Raw genomic sequence first — 17,948 nt, forward strand, 5'->3', positions numbered from 1 at the left:
TTTAACATACTTATATCTATTATATTTTATTAGAATACAATATCTATTATATAAATTATGAATGTATGTATATGAAGGAATTCTTTTAGAATTCCAATGGTAGGAGATTTCTCCAGTTCGCTTGGTTCGCACTCGCTTTTGCGAGAATCGTTTGTATCTTTTGGAGTAGGGCGGGCGTACAAGGTTCCCCTTGGTTACGGATATACACACAACATGCCAATATACACAAGCAAAGCAAACAATAGCAAGAACAACAAAAATAACAACGATATGTATATTATTATTGTTGTTTTTGTTTTTGTTCGTGTTCTTGTTCTGTTTCTGGTTCTGCGTCTGTTTCCGTTGTTATGTGTACGTTGTTTTCTGTCCGCCTAATGAAAATGTTGCTGTTCTTGTTTTTTGTTGCTACAATACACGTTTGTTGTACAAACACAACCAACACAAGACAGACAGACAGCAGCAGTCAGCAGTCGAAGCAGCCGCAAAAGCAAAATGCCGTCTGACAGTCGTCAAAACAACGCTTCGTCGTGAAGGTGGGTCATTGTGAAATGACAGCGCCGAACCAACCAGGCGTACAGCACTCACCAGCTGGCTGCTGTGTCACTCGCAATGCAATCGGCGTGCCAAAACGAGACGACAGTGTGTGCACGCGCAGCTGCGTTGCTAGCGTTGTCTCGCTCTGGCGCAGAGACCGCCAGCACATTGCTGGACGCCGGTGCGCATTTTTGCGTTTGAAAGAAACAGGTCGAAGCACGCAAAAGCAAAGGCACTCGGAAATGGAAAGACGCACGTGCCGCAGTCAGTTGCCGACCGTCAGAGAACAACAACAAGCTGCTTGCTACCGAATGCTGGGCACCCGTTACTTAGTGTCATATTTCGCACAAAAGTTCGTTCGTATTTTCTGCTACAATTTACGATTTAGACGAGAGAGCGAGCGAGACCGCGAGCGAGTTGTGGAGAACGTGAACGAACCGTTTTCGTTTTTGCTGTTGCCCGCCAGAGACGTTGGAATTTGAATTTGAATGTCAACGACGATAACGTGGAGGCGATGTTGATACGTAATTTGAGCCGCACAAAAATGTCTTAAGATGCAGATTAGCGGCGTCTAATCCCAGGCTAAGTCACGCTGCAGAAGCTTCTAATCACATTAATTGAATTTCGCACCTCAACCCAGTGTGGTCACTATAAAAATGCCATTCCGTCAGCAGGCCAGAGGTCAGCCAAAAGGCGACACGTCAATGGAGAGCATGTGCCTCCTCCACCAGAGCTAGTCGACGGAATTTTCTATCAAAAAATAATAAAAGGACCTCAACTGCAAAATGCATATCAACTATACTGGTGACTTGACCGGACCGCAGCCGTATGCAAGCTTCCTGAACGACAGCCTGGGCGATGCTAGCGGCTCTGTGCTGCCCTTGGGACATGATTATCCCGCGGAGTTCCAGCACATGGTGCACGCTCATTGGCGAGGATTTCGTACGCCTCCCATTTACCATCGTGCTGGCATCTACATCGCCTTCTGTGTCCTCATGACCCTCAATATCTTTGGTAATGGGCTCGTCATATGGATATTCTCCACGTAAGTTCACCATGTTTATAATTGAGAAATTTCAACAAATGACTATTAGAAAAAAGTAATAATAAAAACAATCCGTAGAAAAATACATATATTATTTCTAAAAGTATATTAAAAATGCAATGCATCTAAGTATGTTAATTTGTATCCTTATTCCTCAAGGAAAACGCAAAAGAATGGAGCTTAACTTTTAAGCATAATAGAGAAATCATAATTTCCTAAGTTTTTTGTTTGTTCAAATTTGTAAATATATTAAAAAACAGCATAATAATTTTGCTTACACTTGCACATTTCTTTAGCTCAAAATCTCTACGGACGCCTTCAAATTTATTGATTCTGAATTTGGCTGTCTTTGATCTGTTTATGGCCTCCAACATGCCCCATTATCTGATTAATGCCACCCTGGGATATATTGCTGGTGGGGAAATGGGCTGCGACATCTATGCGCTAAATGGTGGCATCTCTGGCATGGGCGCCTCTATAACAAACGCTTTTATTGCCTTTGATCGCTACAAGACCATATCGAATCCCATCGATGGACGCTTGAGCTATGGACAAATACTTATGTGCATCATCTTCACCTGGCTGTGGGCAACACCTTTCTCTGTGCTGCCCCTCTTCCAGATCTGGGGTCGCTACTTACCAGGTAAGTTCTTTGATTGATTACTCCAATCATGAATGAACTACATTGTTTTTCTTCTCAGAGGGCTTCCTGACCACCTGCACCTTTGATTATCTGACCAACACCGATGAGAACCGACTGTTTGTTCGCACTATTTTTGTGTGGTCCTATGCCATTCCGATGACCGTGATTATTGTTTCTTATTACAAGCTCTTTACCCATGTACGAACCCATGAGCAGATGCTTGCGGAGCAGGCCAAGAAGATGAATGTGAAGTCGTTGTCCGCAAATCAGAACAACGACTCAATGAGCGTGGAACTGAAGATTGCCAAGGCAGCTCTCATAATTTATATGCTCTTTGTGCTCGCTTGGACTCCGTATTCGGTGGTTGCCCTGATTGGTTGCTTTGGAGAACAGCAGTTGATTACACCATTTGTATCCATGTTGCCCATGTTGGCCTGCAAATCGGTTTCATGTCTCGACCCCTGGGTATATGCGACAAGTCATCCAAAGTATCGTCTGGAACTGGAGAGACGACTTCCCTGGCTGGGCATACGGGAGAAACAAACGGGAACTGGTGCGACGGGTGGCCAGGAGAGCGTGGCCAGTGTCAGCGGCGATACGCTGGCCATGAGCGTCCAGAACTGAACGACCTAAACTTGGATATCTGCACTTTGAAATAATAATAGATGTACTCGATCTCGATATATGTTGATCACTTCAAGCAATGAACTAAATGAGTTCCAAAAATACAAAAACAAAAAAAGATGGCATTGAAAAACAAACATTGATAATGCTTTATTTATTGGTGAGCCGACCAGTTTATTTGTAGATAAGAAAAATTAGGCTTCAGTTCTCAAGAAAGTTTTCTTAAGTACTACGAAAAATTCGTATTACTCATTATTTTAGAAGTCAGTAAAGAAAACATTTTATTTGTCATATTTTCTTATCTTTATATTTTATATAAATTTCTATTTTTATTATTTATTTCTTTAGTTTTTAGTTTTCACATTTCATTCAGTTTCACTTGATCGTAATTCAGGGTCAAAAATACATTTCTCGCTACATTTCTTAATATTCCAAAATTGTTGGATACATTTCTTTAGCAACATCGCGCAATGTACATTCGTTAGTACATCTTATAATGGATCTCAAGTGGATTTAGTGTAGATCGCATGTTGATATGATTCAGATTCTTCACATGAACACTAAACGAAAACTTGCTGGAGTAGTAACAAACTCTTTTTGGTGGATACAATACATTTTTCTTTAGCAACATTTGTGGTCGTGTTTCCAAAGAGTATTTTAAAATGGAATTCAAGTTGATCGTCGAATTGATACTTATTGCATAGGTATACAAAACTTGCCGCAACACATATCGCAGTTGACTGTTCTTACATGTTTGATGCAGTTTTTGGCTTGAAGGCAACATCTCGGGCATTGTTGTTCAGGCCAGTTTAGAGCATGTTGTCCAATGAATGGACAGCGTTCCAACCAACCAAGCAAGCGAACAAACAACCACCACAGCATGTCTCGCCTCAGTCAGGTTGCGTTGTCAATATGTCGAATGCGGCAATTGAAAAATATTCTCATTTCTCATTCGACAATAATATCGCGACTGCGCCTCCGTGTTATTGTGTGTGTAAAAAGTGGGAAACGTTGCGATGAAATGCGTTGCGTTGCCCTGGGGCCCATCCAAACATGGATGAACGGATGGATGGATGGACGAGCGATATGAAGTTGAAAAAGTTGCGCTTCTTTGTTGCTTGCGCACATCCAACCAATCCGCGTGGCCAACAGCAGCGTTTCAATTCAGCGAATGTTCCACACGGTAACAGGCGAACAGTATTTTCAGCAGCCGTTTACAACATTTCTACACAAAGTTGAAAGCGTGATTGGCTGAGAAAGCGCAGCGAGTGATTGGTGTGCGCCTGTATGCGTGTGTATCTGTGTGTCGACTACGAGTAGTGTAAACCAAAAAAAAGGGAGAAGGGCAGAGGAGGAGCGACATCGGTCGAACCACACAGCCAGCAACATTGCCAAATAGACAACACACCACCACACACCACTGAATAGCTGGCGCACCACAGACAGACTGATAGAGCGACTGGTCTGGGGCTTCTTCTTGCTCTTTAAGAAACAACAAACATTTTTACTAGGTCTGCATGAGATTTAGCAGCATGCTCTCCACACACAGTACGATTAGATTTTCAATGAAAACTCAATAGAAATGATGTTAGAAACCTGGTCGCAGGTGCGAGCGAGATAAACATACAAACTTGCTAGAGCGAGTGCTGCTGTTGGGTGTGTGTTGTTTGAATGTGTTTTGATTGTGTGCGTGTGTGAGGATTAGAGAGATGTTGCTCTACACAAGTTGTGCGGCTGCTGCAATCGTTTGATGTGCTGCTGCTGCTATTTGTGCCTGACTCTGAGCTCCTCCTCAACGTGTCGGATTATCCAATTTGTGTGAGGAGGCAGAAAATAACACTTGTCCATTTCTCGCACGTCGTTTGCCGCTGCTGTTTCCCTTATTGTTGTGTGTTCTGTGTGGAGAGTCGACGACGACGACGACGACTTGTTGCATGTAATAATAATAATAACGAACGAAACGGTATCTCGTAGCTGTTTAGTGGATGATTAAACTGAATTTAATCGTTTGCGAACAGGCGCACAGCGATGTGCACGCGACGCTCTTTTTTCTTTCGAAATTAAAACGATTTCAAATTGCCCATACTATACACAAAAGCAATACACACACACGCACACACTATTGTTGTCTCGCTTGCACTGCACGGACAAACCAGTTGCCAATTTGCAGCGTCGTTTATTGCCAGCATTGTTGGGGTTGCTGGCGACTCAGTTAATGGCAAGGCGTTGGCTAAGTGCCAAACGAAATGCTCGTTCCAGTCGCATAACTCGTTCGAAATTCTAATATCGTAAAAGTTCAGCGCATTGTTTGCGCATGTCCATTGGCAACAGGGGACACACAATTGTTGTTGCTCTTTCGCTTGCACTCTCGTCACACTTTCACAACGCACACACACAACCACATAAGCAGGGCCACTCGCTAGCACTCACTTTCGTCTCTCGCTCGCTCGACTGCTGTGCTGTATTGTGTTGCGGCCTATTAATCGTCTTGCTATTATTTTGGCAATCCTAATATGTAATGCCAATTCATGGGGTGGGCGCCTGTTAAAATAGCAGGCAACGAGCGCGCTCGAAATTAACATGTCGTCAAAATCGATAGACTGTTGCATGCCTATGCCTCAATGCTGTGCCTCTGTTAGCATTTGAACGTTAAAAATTCGATTTTATAGAATGCAGCAACGCCCACAAAGAGACCAAGCATCGACTTTACTCTATGAGCTAATAATTTGTAAACAAAGCGCTGCGAGCGGGAGAGAGCATGATTACGCCTGTTGCTGTCGGCTGCCGGCTCCCGTCCCCAACCCACATCAAGCTGTGTGTGGGTAAGTAACAGCGCTGCTGTGGGTTAACAGACCTGTAGCTACACATTCTGCGCGCCTCTTAGTTATTATGTCAGATCTGCAATGCGCGACTATAAAATACGTAGTCGGCCTCCGAGAATTTATTGGCTCGCCGCCCCCGGCAACCGGGGTGTGAGTTATAAAATTGATGGCATAAACTGTCATGAATTTATAAATATGAGTGGGCCACACTGGTGCACACAACACACAGCGCCCACTTTACTACATGCGGCAGCCAATTGTTCGTTTCTGTTCGCCTATTGCCAATTTTCGTCTGTATGTTGGTAACATTGTCAATTTGAGTGCTGCCCTAGCGTAAATGTGGCTGTTTTGCTGTTTCTGCTGCTGCTACTCTGGCAACGCCGCTGTTGCCATACCGTTCGCACCTGCTGCGCGCAATGTTAAGAACAACACAACGCACAACATGCAGCTTGACAACATGTGTACACATATATTTCTCGAGTTGCGACTCAACCTCAACCTTAATACCCAACCAACATCATCATCAGACCACCACACAACCTCAACATTCTTGTGGTCTTATGGCAGTGCTGTCGGGCTGCCAGATTCGATCGCTGGACGCCGTATTGCTGCATATTTGGCGCTGGTATGCGCTCTGGCAACCCTGCATACAAACTCAACACAAACACAGCCATACACATAGTGGTATGTATAGTCGGTGTGTTCACTCCAATGCCAAAGCATTCCAAGCATAACAATGCCCGTCTCTTTGACGCTGTTTGCCTGTTCGGGCAAGTAAGTGAAATTTCATGCAAAACCATTCTTCGGAAATTTTAAATTCCCCGCATACTTGTGTGTCGCACGAGATATTTTTTGGATTGCGTGATCATGACGTTTGTTTGAGGTTTGATACGTCTGCTATGGGAGTGTGTGTATGATTGAACGCGTTACGTTTGTTGTTGTTTGCTTGCCTTAGTGCGCAGTTTATTTATTTGAACTTGAATTTATTATGATTTGATATTATAATATTTAGCTGTTCTGTCTCTCTTGTTTATGCTTTATCTAAATACATTTTTTATTATTTATTGCTATTTTCGAGAGCCTTCATGTCGAACCACTTGCAACATGCAACAAATCTAAAAGGCACCAGCGAACTCGTTCCAGCTGAGTTCGTTCACGCTGTAAATGCAATTTACGCACGACTGGATGCTCCAACGACTCCTTAAACTCAAGGTGAAATGCAAGACATCTACAAATTGAATGAGAGAGCGAAAATTGCAAGGGGGTTACCCAATGCAATGCAGTTGGGAGAGCAATGCACGCTCGAATGACTTAGACGCACTATTGTCCTCTGTAAATCCTCATTGTAACAAGCGCCCAGAATCATTGTCTTACGCATACGTCGCCCAGACTCTGCCGTAAACTGCATAAAGCGACAACAATAAAAACCACAGCAGCAGCACAAGCAACAACAACCAATGCAAAAAGTTGCCATAAAAAGAAGCCACGCGAAATGTCGCGACGCCCAAAATAAATGCAACGCTCTCCCTATATACTTAGTATACATCCTCCATACAATCACACATACATACATACATGTGTATGTACGTTCGCAGACGTTCGCACTCATACTCAAACAGAGATGCAGAGGAAGTTGCCTTTAAGATCGAAACTCGTTGATTAACTCGTCTGCTCCCCAAGTTCATTGCCCCAACTCAATGCGATGTGCAAGACGAAATTGAGAAAAGATGAAAACGAATAAAAATATACATGTATTAAGGGGGAACAAGAAAAAATAAAATACAAATTGACTTTTTATACTCCGCACGTAGAAGTAAGAAGAGTATTATAATAATATGGAAAGACTTAAAATTGAGGTAAGAAATTATTCCATCAAAGAATATTTCTCTTCCGATCGATCAAGAAAAACAAAATTCTATTTTGTATATAACTGAGGATTAACTGATTGCAAAACTTCAGAGAATATTTCAGCTGTTTTAATATTAAAATAACTATGTATCTATGAATACAATACGTCAACAATAACTTTGTGGTATTTATTATTTTAAGCTTATGTATGTTAATGTTAAACGGAAAAAAAACATATAATCAGTTTTAAATACCTATTAACCACAACCTAATTATTGACCAAATAAAATATTTTCCAATGAATCCTGTTAACAAAATTATGTTGCATATCTTACAGGCGCATTAATTAAAAACAAAAACAATCACACATACAAATTTCACACGTGTAAATATTGGTATGTAAAATATACAAATATTCTTTAAAAAGTCTAGATAAATAGCAGTTTTTGTGTACAGAAAATAGTTGATATCTCGGCGACAATCTATGTGATCTTTGCAAGTCCTGCTTAAAAAATGAATTTTTGTAAGGGACAGGAAAATTTTGGAATTTGGTTGAAATACGCCGTATTTCCGACATTTGATGTACGATCAGAATGTCCTTTGGCAAAATAATAAGTATTAAAGGATTGAAATAATAAAAAGGACAAATGTCCTTCAAGCAGTCAAGTTACAAGGACTTTTTGATATACAGAAAATTACGTATATCGCGGCCACATCCTGTCTGATCCTTGTGAATCCTGTGCCAAACGAAGAGTATTTATGTGGACTATCATCATACCAAAGGACATTCAAATAGTCCTTGTGGTTCTCGAGTTATCATGGAATTTGCGATTTTCGAACAGATTTTTTCGCTTTCTGACCAAAAAATTAAAAATTTTTGGAACCATATTGGTTTGATGATGAGCAATAGTATTGGTCCTGGCGATGCTAGCAATAGGTTTCCTTTTAAAATGTGCAAGGATATGGCCGAGTATTTTTAAAAAAGGATTTTCCTTCGATATTTAATAAAACGCAACGTTTATGTTTAAATAGTTGTGTAATTTATATAATACAAAACATGTGTATTGTTTGCCTTTTACCTTTGTTGTGGATCGAAATCAAAAATAAAAAACAATATTTCCTAAAACTAACAAATTAAATTAGTTGTGCTGGAATTGAATACGTCCTGTTTTTGGAGTAAGTTCTAACTAAAGTGGTAACTAAATCCTATTGCTCCGATCGAGTATATATAAGGTAATCTAGATTAATATTTGGTGCCGTTTAAAAATAGAGATAAATCATTTTGTTCTGTCTTAATATCATCTGTCTAATCCTGGCTAGCACAGAAGTGCAATGTTGCCGCTCTCGTTGCCGGCCAAAAAGGCGCGATTGAGGGGCAACACGGCGAGGGAGGTGAGCACGCCACGGAATGTTTCTGGACGCAATTTGGTGATGGTGTTCAAGGCATGCGAGTTGCCCACATCCGCATAGACGCCAACGCGATTCCCCGTTGTCGCATAGACCAATGAGGTGCCCACGCTCTGCAGGAAATGCGCTGGCTCCGCTGGTGGCCTGCAAAAGTGAATGAAAGGGATTAGCAAAGATAATGTGATGTTAAATCGCTTGCAACTTACTTGAGCTGATAGTGCAGTATGCCGGTTTGCCCATTCCACACAGCCAGACTGTGATCCAATGCCGAACTGATGAGCAGCTGATCGCTGGGCGCCGTCAGCTGCAGCAGATCACATTCCATGGGCCGCCACGAGTTGAGCACGATGCCGGTGCGCGTGTCCAGCTGCACGATGGCACCCGACGAGAGACCAGCGGCCAGCCAATTGCCCGACGGAGCGACAGCCAAGCAACGGACTGTGGCATTTGGCAGCGCCGCATGGCAAACACGCCACTCATTCACATACTGCATGGAGCGGGCATCGATTATGCGAACTGTGGACTCCGCTGTGCCGGCGACCACAAGCGGCGAATGCGAGGGCAAGCTCTTGACCACCGTCACTGCACTATGTCTAGGGGCATCGAGTATGCCCAGTGGTCGACCTATAAATGGATCCCAGAGATGCACGCCTGCATCGCAGGACACCACATATCGTAGGGATTCCAGGAAGCTCAGGGAATGTATGGACTTCTTGTGTGCTGTGTAGGTGAATTGGCAGGTGGTGCTCTTGCGTCCGTCGCCTTCGCTGCGCAGTGACCACAACTTGACAGTTTTATCCTTCGAAGCGGAGATGAAACTATTCTCATTCTCGAGCGCATAAATGGCACGCACCGAGTTCGTGTGCCCCACAAAGGATTGCAAACGTATCTGTTTGAGATTCAGCGCCTGATTATCCTTGTCGCTGCGTGTCGTCTCATGGCGCCAATAGGCCAACCAGTTGCCCTTCAGGTGCCGCGTGCTAGGCATATGATCCAGCTTATAGGCCACCATGTCGAGCAGTTCCATGCTGCTGCTGGCCACCTGCAACCGGTTGCCCACAATCTGTGTGCCAAAACTATTCGGCGCCATCGAAGCATCCACCACATCGGCCTGATTAACTGCAGCCGAAGGACTGCTCTCGGATTTGCGGCGTGCAGCATTGGGCTGCTCATGCTCGTGACAAAGCGTTAACACAAACTCCAGATTGCTTAGCGAGCGCTTCATGATGGCTTCGCCCAGGAAGCGCAGGAATGAGAGGTATGCAGTGTGTGCCAACTCTGGACCAAAGACATCGCGCAGCTCCTCCAGCGCACGCTGCTGTTGTCCAGCTCCACCGCTCAGCGTAAGACTCGCCAGCTGGCAGCTGAAATCATTGGGCAAGCCGTAGGCCTTGTTGAAGATCATAAAGAAAGGCGTCAGCAGCGACTGGCAGAGATGCTCCCGCGTCATGTCAGATCCCAGACGAACACTTAGCGCATAGCAGGCATCGAGGAACTTTCTCGCTAGCAGCGAGCGACCCAAATAGCCACTTGGCATCAGGAGATTAGTCGAGCTCAACAATCGCAATATGGGCAGAAGGATGGCGTCAAGCAGTATGTGCTGCAGATGCTCCATAATGCTGGCGTCCATCAGGCAGGGCAGCATATACTTCACCAGCTGCAGCGAACTGATGATCGCGCCCTCCAGGCTGCCAGTAATGCGCTTTGAGCAGAGTCCAATCAGCTCGCTGATGTGTGGAAAATACTGCAACAGTAAAAAGTTTTCGCCATAGAGTGCTGGAAAGGAAGAGATAAAAGTATTCAATTATGTTGTTACATTATTAAAATTTAGAGTGTGACTCACCCGCAATGGACATGAGACACTCGAGCACACGAGCAGCGCTGCGATCGCCAACAACGCGTGCATTGGCGATGCTAAAGTAGTTGAGATTGGCTGCATCCGCAGCAGCGAGATCAATGCTACTGCTGCTCGTCTCTGAAGCGTCCATCTCGGGCAGCAGATTCTCCTGGCCAACGTAGCAGAGCGAGAGCAGCTTCAGCAGATTGCGTGTAATGTGGCGGGCAGTGAGCACGGGACCCAAGCGATGCGACAGCCAAACCAAACTCTCTGCACTCATCTCGCTGATGCGATTATTCTGCAATGCTTTGGCCTCCGAGATACGCGATATAACCGACGCCTGCAGCGAGTCACAGCCCTCCGTCTCCGGCTGGACATCAGTTGATTCTGTCGACTCGTTGACAGCACTCGTGACCTGGCTGATCAGCTCAAAGCTGTCGACGCTCTTACGTGAGCCAATGTCGCAGTCGATGGCGCTCAGTTGGAAGCTGCGGCGAATGCCGCTGGCAGGTATCTCAATGGTGGGTGAGCGTGGTCCAATTGGTGGCGGCGGCATCATGGGCGGCGGTGTCTGGCCTTGGCTTTGAAGGGAGATTTTATCCGGTGATAATTTGGCGCCATACATCAGCTCATTGATGGCCAGTTTATCGGGTGAACTGCCCGCGGATTCACGAGCTTCCTCCGCAATCGCCGTAGGACGAGGGACGCATGTCAAAGGAGTCTATGGATTTGTTCTCCTGATCTTCTTCAAAGGTAAACAACTCCTCAACATCCGGCTTCGACTCCTGTTGTTGCTGCTGCAATTGCTGTGGCGACGGCTCTTCGACGGCAAAACTGAGATTCTTGCTGGTGCGTCGACTGCCGCCGCTGTGATAGTGATAGCCATTGCCCTGTTCTGGCTCCTTGTAGCCACCGACTGCCTCAATCAATGGCGCAATGAAATGATGTAGGAAGCAGCGCAAGCCAAAGCGCACAATCAAGCGCAAAAGGAAGCTGTGATGATAGAGTTTCACCGATTTGCGTGACTTGAAGCTGCTGCTCGATGAGAAACGCAAGTGGCTGCCACCAGCAATGTTGCTGCCGCAGCTGCCACTGCCACTGCTGTTGCCGCTGCTGCTGTTTGCCTCATCCACCGCTGTGATGCTCTCCACATCGTACAACTTCAACAACGGCTGCAGCAGCTGTTGTTGCGTCTGCGTCACGCCCAGCGCCTGGGCAATGCAATCAAAGAGATGCCAAGCCGTCAGAATCGAGGTGCGTTCGTCGCGTAACAAATCAATAATGTGCGGCAAAAGCAGCTCCACGGGCGTAAACTGTTCGTAGCCAAACGTGACAGGTTCCAGCAGGCGTCGCACATGTGCACAGCAGGACATCACTTTGCATTCGGCAATCTTGCGCTCGAAGAGCACACGCTGGCGATCCAGTTCCGTGTAGCGAGCACATTCATTGCCACCGTTGCAATTCAGATGCGTGTGCAGCTCGAGCAGCTCAAAGTTGTGCTGGAACATGTGCAGCGAACGCACCAAGCCATAGACAGCCAAATAGTGGCTGGGAAAAGGCAGCAGCGTGTTGGCAAACATCGGTTCCAGAAGCTGTGCCGCATGTGTTGGCACTGGAAGCCCTTCAACTGTAGCCTCTCCTTGCTCCAGTTGCAACAACAATCGCACCACTCGACGCACCGCCTTGGGCAGCTCCTGCACATGATGCTGGGCCAGCGTGCGACATGCGGCCAAGCGACACTCGAAACTGGCGCTGGCGCCGTTGCTTGTCAAGAGCGGACGCAGTCGCTGCATGGCAAACACTTCCACAATCAGGCAGCCCAAAACCTGCAACTCGCGTTCGCGTCGTTCCACGTGCAACTGCTGCAGACTCTGCTGTCGTCGTTTCGAGCTGACCAGCAGATTCTTCGACTTGGTTTGTATTGCAGCAGCATCGAAAGCAAACAGTTGATTCGTAAACGAATGATCTGCCGAGTTCTGTTCAAACAGCAGATCGCTATTGATCATCTGCTCCTCGGGATTTGTGGCCGCTTGCTGTTGTGGAAAGGTGCGTGCGTAAAACGTCTCAAGTGTCTCCAGCTGCTGGAGCAACAGCGCTGGATTGTATTGCGCTGGCAGCTCTATAAAGTTGGTCATGGTATAAAAGTTGGAGGCTGAGACAGCTTGCTCGTCGGGCACACGTAACGACATGCGTGGCGAATTGCGCTCCACGCTCCCATAACTGGTTGCTGCTGCTGCCTGTAGATTCTCTGTGCTGCGCGCCAGTCGCTTATTGCTGCTGCTCACTGGGCCACCACTTTGGCCATAGAGCTGTGACAGCCTGGGTGCCGTTTTGCTGAACCAGGCGGAGGCATAACGACGTGGCGGATGCGGTTGTGTAAACAGCTGCACAATGCCGCGCTGACTTAAATTGCAATGCTGATCCACGAGACTCAAGCAGACATTCTTTGACTTAACCGCCGCCTTGCCGCTTAATTTGTAGCTATAACACAGAATAAATTAGTTTAATTTGCTGCTCTTTGAAAATCTCAAGACTTACCCAAAGTTCAAGTCGATCCAGTGCTGTAGTCGCTCACTCACATATTGCGACTCCAGTGCCTCACGATGCTTGCAAATGAAGTCCTCTGGGCAGCTGGCCCAAGCCGGTAGCTCCAGATCTGGCAAATCTTCGTGTATGCTCTTAAAGATCATCGGATCCGTATAGAACTCCGGTATGCATTCATCAGGCGTCCATTCCTGCAGTCGTTGTATCGACACCGGATACTCTGCGGGCACCCAAATGGGACGCACATGTGCACAAAGTATGGACTGAGGTGTACGCCGCGCCATGTACACAAAGTATGTGATCTCGGAGAGAAAATCAGAGACATGATGCGGCACTTGCGACTGCTCTACAGGCGCACCAGGCTGTGTGGCATGTGTGTACATCAAATCCAAGTGTATATCACCTTTGTTCAAGCGATATTTACTCTTTGTGAGATCCCGCCAATTGAGTCCATTGCGTCCCGCAAAATCCGTCACCCAGGGCATAATGTGATGATGCGCTGCATCCGTTAAACTGCGACCACACGCATTGTTCAACACGGTCAAATAGTCAAAGTTGGACAGTTGTCCATTGCACCACATTTCGCAGTATTCGCGCAGATTAAACTGGTCTGGATCGTAGGCCAGCTTGAGATCAATAGATGGTTCCATGGGCTGATGGCCCGGCGACTCGGGCAGCTCAGAACAGCTTAGCGGCGACATGTCCAGCGTTGCCAGTGGTTCAGCCATTAACAGATTGCAAGGCAGACGCGGCAACACTTGCAGCCAGAGATTCTCGCGCAACATTACGTGCTGCAATCGCAAGTCGCCGAGGCATAAGCCCTGCGCCTGTAGCTGTCGCGACAGCTGTAGCAGCTGATAGATGATGAACAGCGACTTGTTATAGCCTCGACCCAGCAACGCTGGACTGTAGCTGATGCAGTCATAGAGACTGCACTCCAAAGCGGGCGGATAATGAAAGACGCAGAAGTGGCAGCTGGTTTCAATGGCCACTAACGCGGGCAGCACATTGGCATGACAATCGCCCAACAAGTCCTGCTCGCAGCTTGCTGTGACATCCGTCTCCTGCTGACAGTGCAGCACCGGACAGTTGTAGATGCGTTGTATCAGCTCCTTGAGCACAACATCATGCGGTTGCAGTGTGGCAGCCGATGATGCATTGTGTGTGGCTGCCTTGGCGGCGGCACTGCGACACTGCTTGACATGGGCGCCCGCATATTGCTTGTATGCTGCCTGCCACAATTGCTTAAAGTTGCTGCTTGCCACATTAGCCACAGCTTGTGAGTAACTTAGGGGCAACTGGGCGTGATCTTCGACTGTTGTCCGTGGTGGCAGTGGGTAAACTTTGCGTTGTGGTTGCTTGCGATACGTTTGCACTAGGATGCGGGTCCAGGGGTGCTCCAATGGTCCAGTAGGATGCGCTCTTCGATCCAACTGTGGCCAATTCGTAAAGTGGGAAAGTTTGCGCTGTCGCTCGAGGGTTTGTAGCCAGCTTTTGTCGCATATCAGCTTGTAGACGCCCTCATCTGAGTCACAAACAATATGTTGCGGATTAATACCGATTTGCAGCCATATCGTATCGTCGCTATCGCCCATGACAAAGCCTGCGACCAAAACGGACCAACTAAATTTAACACAAACAAAAATTGCACTGTGCAAATATAGCGATGGGCTCGGGCCGCAATTAAGCGGCACGACAGTCACGCAATAGCAAACGATATATTCATATGTATTTAAAGGCAAACAAGAGCTGTTTTAATATTAATTGCAGCCGCAATTTATGCAATTGCCTCAAAATGAAACTTCACATAATTAATTGTATTACTGTTTACTTTATAATGAGCTTTTAATTATTGTTTGTCCTGCTGCAACCGCGATACTGGCTGTCTATCGATAGCCCACCAAAGCACTATCAGCTGTGCGTAAATATACTAAAAAAATATACTTGTAGTGCACTTATCGATATCGCTTGCACAGCGCGCACTTTATTTACCCTCGATAACATTTGAAATTGGCAATTTAACTGAAGTGTAATGATAATACATGTATTGCAAGTAATGAAAATAGTTAGTAATCTGCGTAACTTTCACAAATTAACCCAGGTAAGACTTGTCGGGCTCTTAGAAAACTGCTGGTTGTCTGGGGTCAACGGCCAAATAATATGCCATTTGGATTTGTGTCGAGTTCAAAAGGCCGGCGGCGACCTTAGCAAAAGAAGAAAAAGAAAAAACAGCAACAACGGAACTGCGAGAAAAAAAAATGCTGCGAAAACACTCGGTGAAGGCTCATTGTTGACTGGTCACAACTATACAATGTCAAAACTCTTGTGTTATTTTAAAGAACAGACGAAAATAAACAAAAATTATTTTAATAACATACTTACGAGTACAGTAAATAATTCTTGGCTGCTGCGAACTTGCAACACTTGCTGCACAATGGAACAACGAGTGTACTATATACTTATTTACAGACCAGACAGACTTTCACTTTCATTGACGTTATCAGACGCAATTCAGAATTTATTTATTTATGCAAAAGCGATAATTAAGAGGAATAAACAAAACAAAAACAAAAAAAACACACACACAACCGTGTTTCAAATGCCGCATAGAACAGACACGGAATGCAACCCTAGATTATAATGACCCCATAGTCCAATTTTATAACAGAAATTTTTGAGGAATTAAGAACCAGTTTCTTATTGAATTTGCGTCTCAAATTTGAGAAGAATATATTAAACACACTATCTGATTAATATGTGCATATCATCTGACCAGTTATGTGAATCATTTTGAAAACGAAAACGCAGATATTGGATAATAAATTTTCTACAGCTTCCAATCTACAGGTTTCCTATTGCTTTTTCTCATGTGTGTGTAAAAATCTAATCTTATCAATGGGGTCTTTGCTTTTCGTTTCTATGCTGCGATTATTGTAATTGTGTCTGTAATTATTTACTTAGTTTGTCTTGTCGGCAGCCAAAAGAGCCATAGAGGTTTGTTACACCTGCCTCTAAGGTCAAGGTGTTGTATTTGTTGACTCTGCGTGTGTTCAGATCTCTGTGTGTATGTGTGTGCATGTTTGAGCAGCAGTTTAGTTAGTTTTCCACATAGTTTTATTTGTGACTAGAGATTATGGCCAGCATACTATGGAGAGAGAGAGTAGGTCAGCTACCATGTAAAAACGCCGTTAAGACGCAACTCGTAGACAGGCTACAAAATAGGAAAAATACTCGTTCTTCAGCCTCAACAACCCGACAAATGCGCTACCGAAAAAAATTTCAAGTGGAAACTGCTGTTGATTTGAAGCTGAAGCTGTCAATAAGTGTAATAATAATTAATATGAATTCTCTTCCGTTCTTTTGAAAATTATCATCTCAAAACATTATTAATAAATGACTTTATTAAAGGCCCGTCTCGCGCGACAGAGATCCGGCTGTGTTTATTAGGAAGCACAAATATTTAAAAATGTCACAATTATAATCTTCAATTCAATTGCAGTTTTTTTGTATTTTGCATGCATGCGAAAGGTTCTTACAAGTTTTTCACACTTTTAACAAGCTGTGCACACAATCGAGACTTTAGTCGTAATTAAATGTTTATATGCGATATATAAATATATATATTTAGATTGCAGTAGTACATAAACAAGCCTCCGCCATGATCGCGTGGCGTTTTATACAATTTTTATTGCTACTATATATAATACTATATGTGTGAATTACTAATCAGCCAGGTGGAAAGGATATCGCAGCAAGTGCATATAATGAGGGCATTTAACAGGTTTCGGAAATAATTGGGAATTTTCGCCAAGTGTTTCGATTACTTATAAATCATTATCAAAGGCGGCGGGCGCTCGCGAGGTTCTAATGAGCTGCTCAAGCAATTAAGATATTGGGTATAATCACCCGGAATGACACATACTACAAGTACATATATTGTATTAGCTAGCGATACTAGATTGTAAGCGTGCGACTTTCATAAATTTTTGAGTCACATGCTACACTCAGATTTATGGTAACGGATATTAAAAATATGCTATCCTACTAAAAATCTCAAATCTTATCTGCATTGGGGGGTGCCAGGTCATAGGATATGGCAGCAAAAGTAGGGTACAAAAGTCACTGAAAGTTTCACCAGAACCATCTATAAAACGAGCTTGTTGTTGGCCGCTTGCTATAAAGATTAGACTGTACTATACCATTATTATTATTATTATTGTTAGTACCGTTGTAAATGCTATATTTAAGATAGCAAAAAGTCGCCCCGTTTATAGTGTGTGTGCGTAAGTAAGATAATGTCACTAGAGGAATATTACCTAAAACAAGGTGACAATACTACAACAACAACAACACAAAAAAAAACCCAACATAAAGGTGTTGGGTGTAGGGTAAAGATCAAAACAGGCTGGCCGACTGCAAGCGGACGTACGTCTGAGACTTGACAGCCTTCGATATTTTTTTTCCGACACCCGTTGAGATCACTCAACTCTACTCAACTCAATTCTCTAGAGATTGAGACACCGCCACCGCCTGGTACTTGCTCCACTCCACTCCATGTAAGTGTGTGATTGAAGTCTCGTGACGATATCTCTCAATAGCAACAACAACAACTCCAACTACAACTAAGAGAAGAACTTGCGGTTG

The 17,948-nt window shown here is 44.7% G+C and overlaps 2 protein-coding genes across 2 annotated transcripts; one reads left to right on the forward strand and one right to left on the reverse strand.

Annotated features, from left to right (window-relative positions):
* The first annotated feature begins 496 nt into the window (after nucleotides 1-496).
* LOC117578393 (opsin Rh5) lies at nucleotides 497-2,988 on the forward strand. Its single transcript, XM_034263841.2, has 3 exons — nucleotides 497-1,579; nucleotides 1,876-2,222; nucleotides 2,281-2,988. The coding sequence occupies exons 1-3, from the start codon at nucleotides 1,320-1,322 to the stop codon at nucleotides 2,844-2,846; spliced, it is 1,173 nt and encodes a 390-aa protein (XP_034119732.2). The 5' UTR covers nucleotides 497-1,319; the 3' UTR covers nucleotides 2,847-2,988.
* A 5,537-nt stretch (nucleotides 2,989-8,525) lies between these two features.
* On the reverse strand, nucleotides 8,526-14,966 carry LOC117564602 (WD repeat-containing protein 81). The gene is given in 5 exon segments (XM_034243458.2): nucleotides 8,526-9,067; nucleotides 9,130-10,699; nucleotides 10,767-11,455; nucleotides 11,457-13,241; nucleotides 13,299-14,966. Coding segments are annotated over 5 exon segments (5,880 nt in total). The 5' UTR covers nucleotides 14,900-14,966; the 3' UTR covers nucleotides 8,526-8,832.
* Between the last annotated feature and the right edge of the window lie 2,982 nt (nucleotides 14,967-17,948).

This window comes from Drosophila albomicans, chromosome 2L (genome assembly GCF_009650485.2).
Source record: "Drosophila albomicans strain 15112-1751.03 chromosome 2L, ASM965048v2, whole genome shotgun sequence".
Taxonomy (NCBI): Eukaryota; Metazoa; Arthropoda; class Insecta; order Diptera; family Drosophilidae; genus Drosophila; species Drosophila albomicans.

Bases quoted from the DNA above. Each gene is read 5' to 3' on its own strand.
- LOC117578393 (XM_034263841.2), top strand. From the start codon at position 1,320: ATGCATATCAACTATACTGGTGACTTGACCGGACCGCAGCCGTATGCA. The intron at 1,580-1,875 runs GTAAGTTCACCA...ACATTTCTTTAG, and splicing joins GTCATATGGATATTCTCCAC to CTCAAAATCTCTACGGACGC. The intron at 2,223-2,280 runs GTAAGTTCTTTG...TTTTCTTCTCAG, and splicing joins CTGGGGTCGCTACTTACCAG to AGGGCTTCCTGACCACCTGC.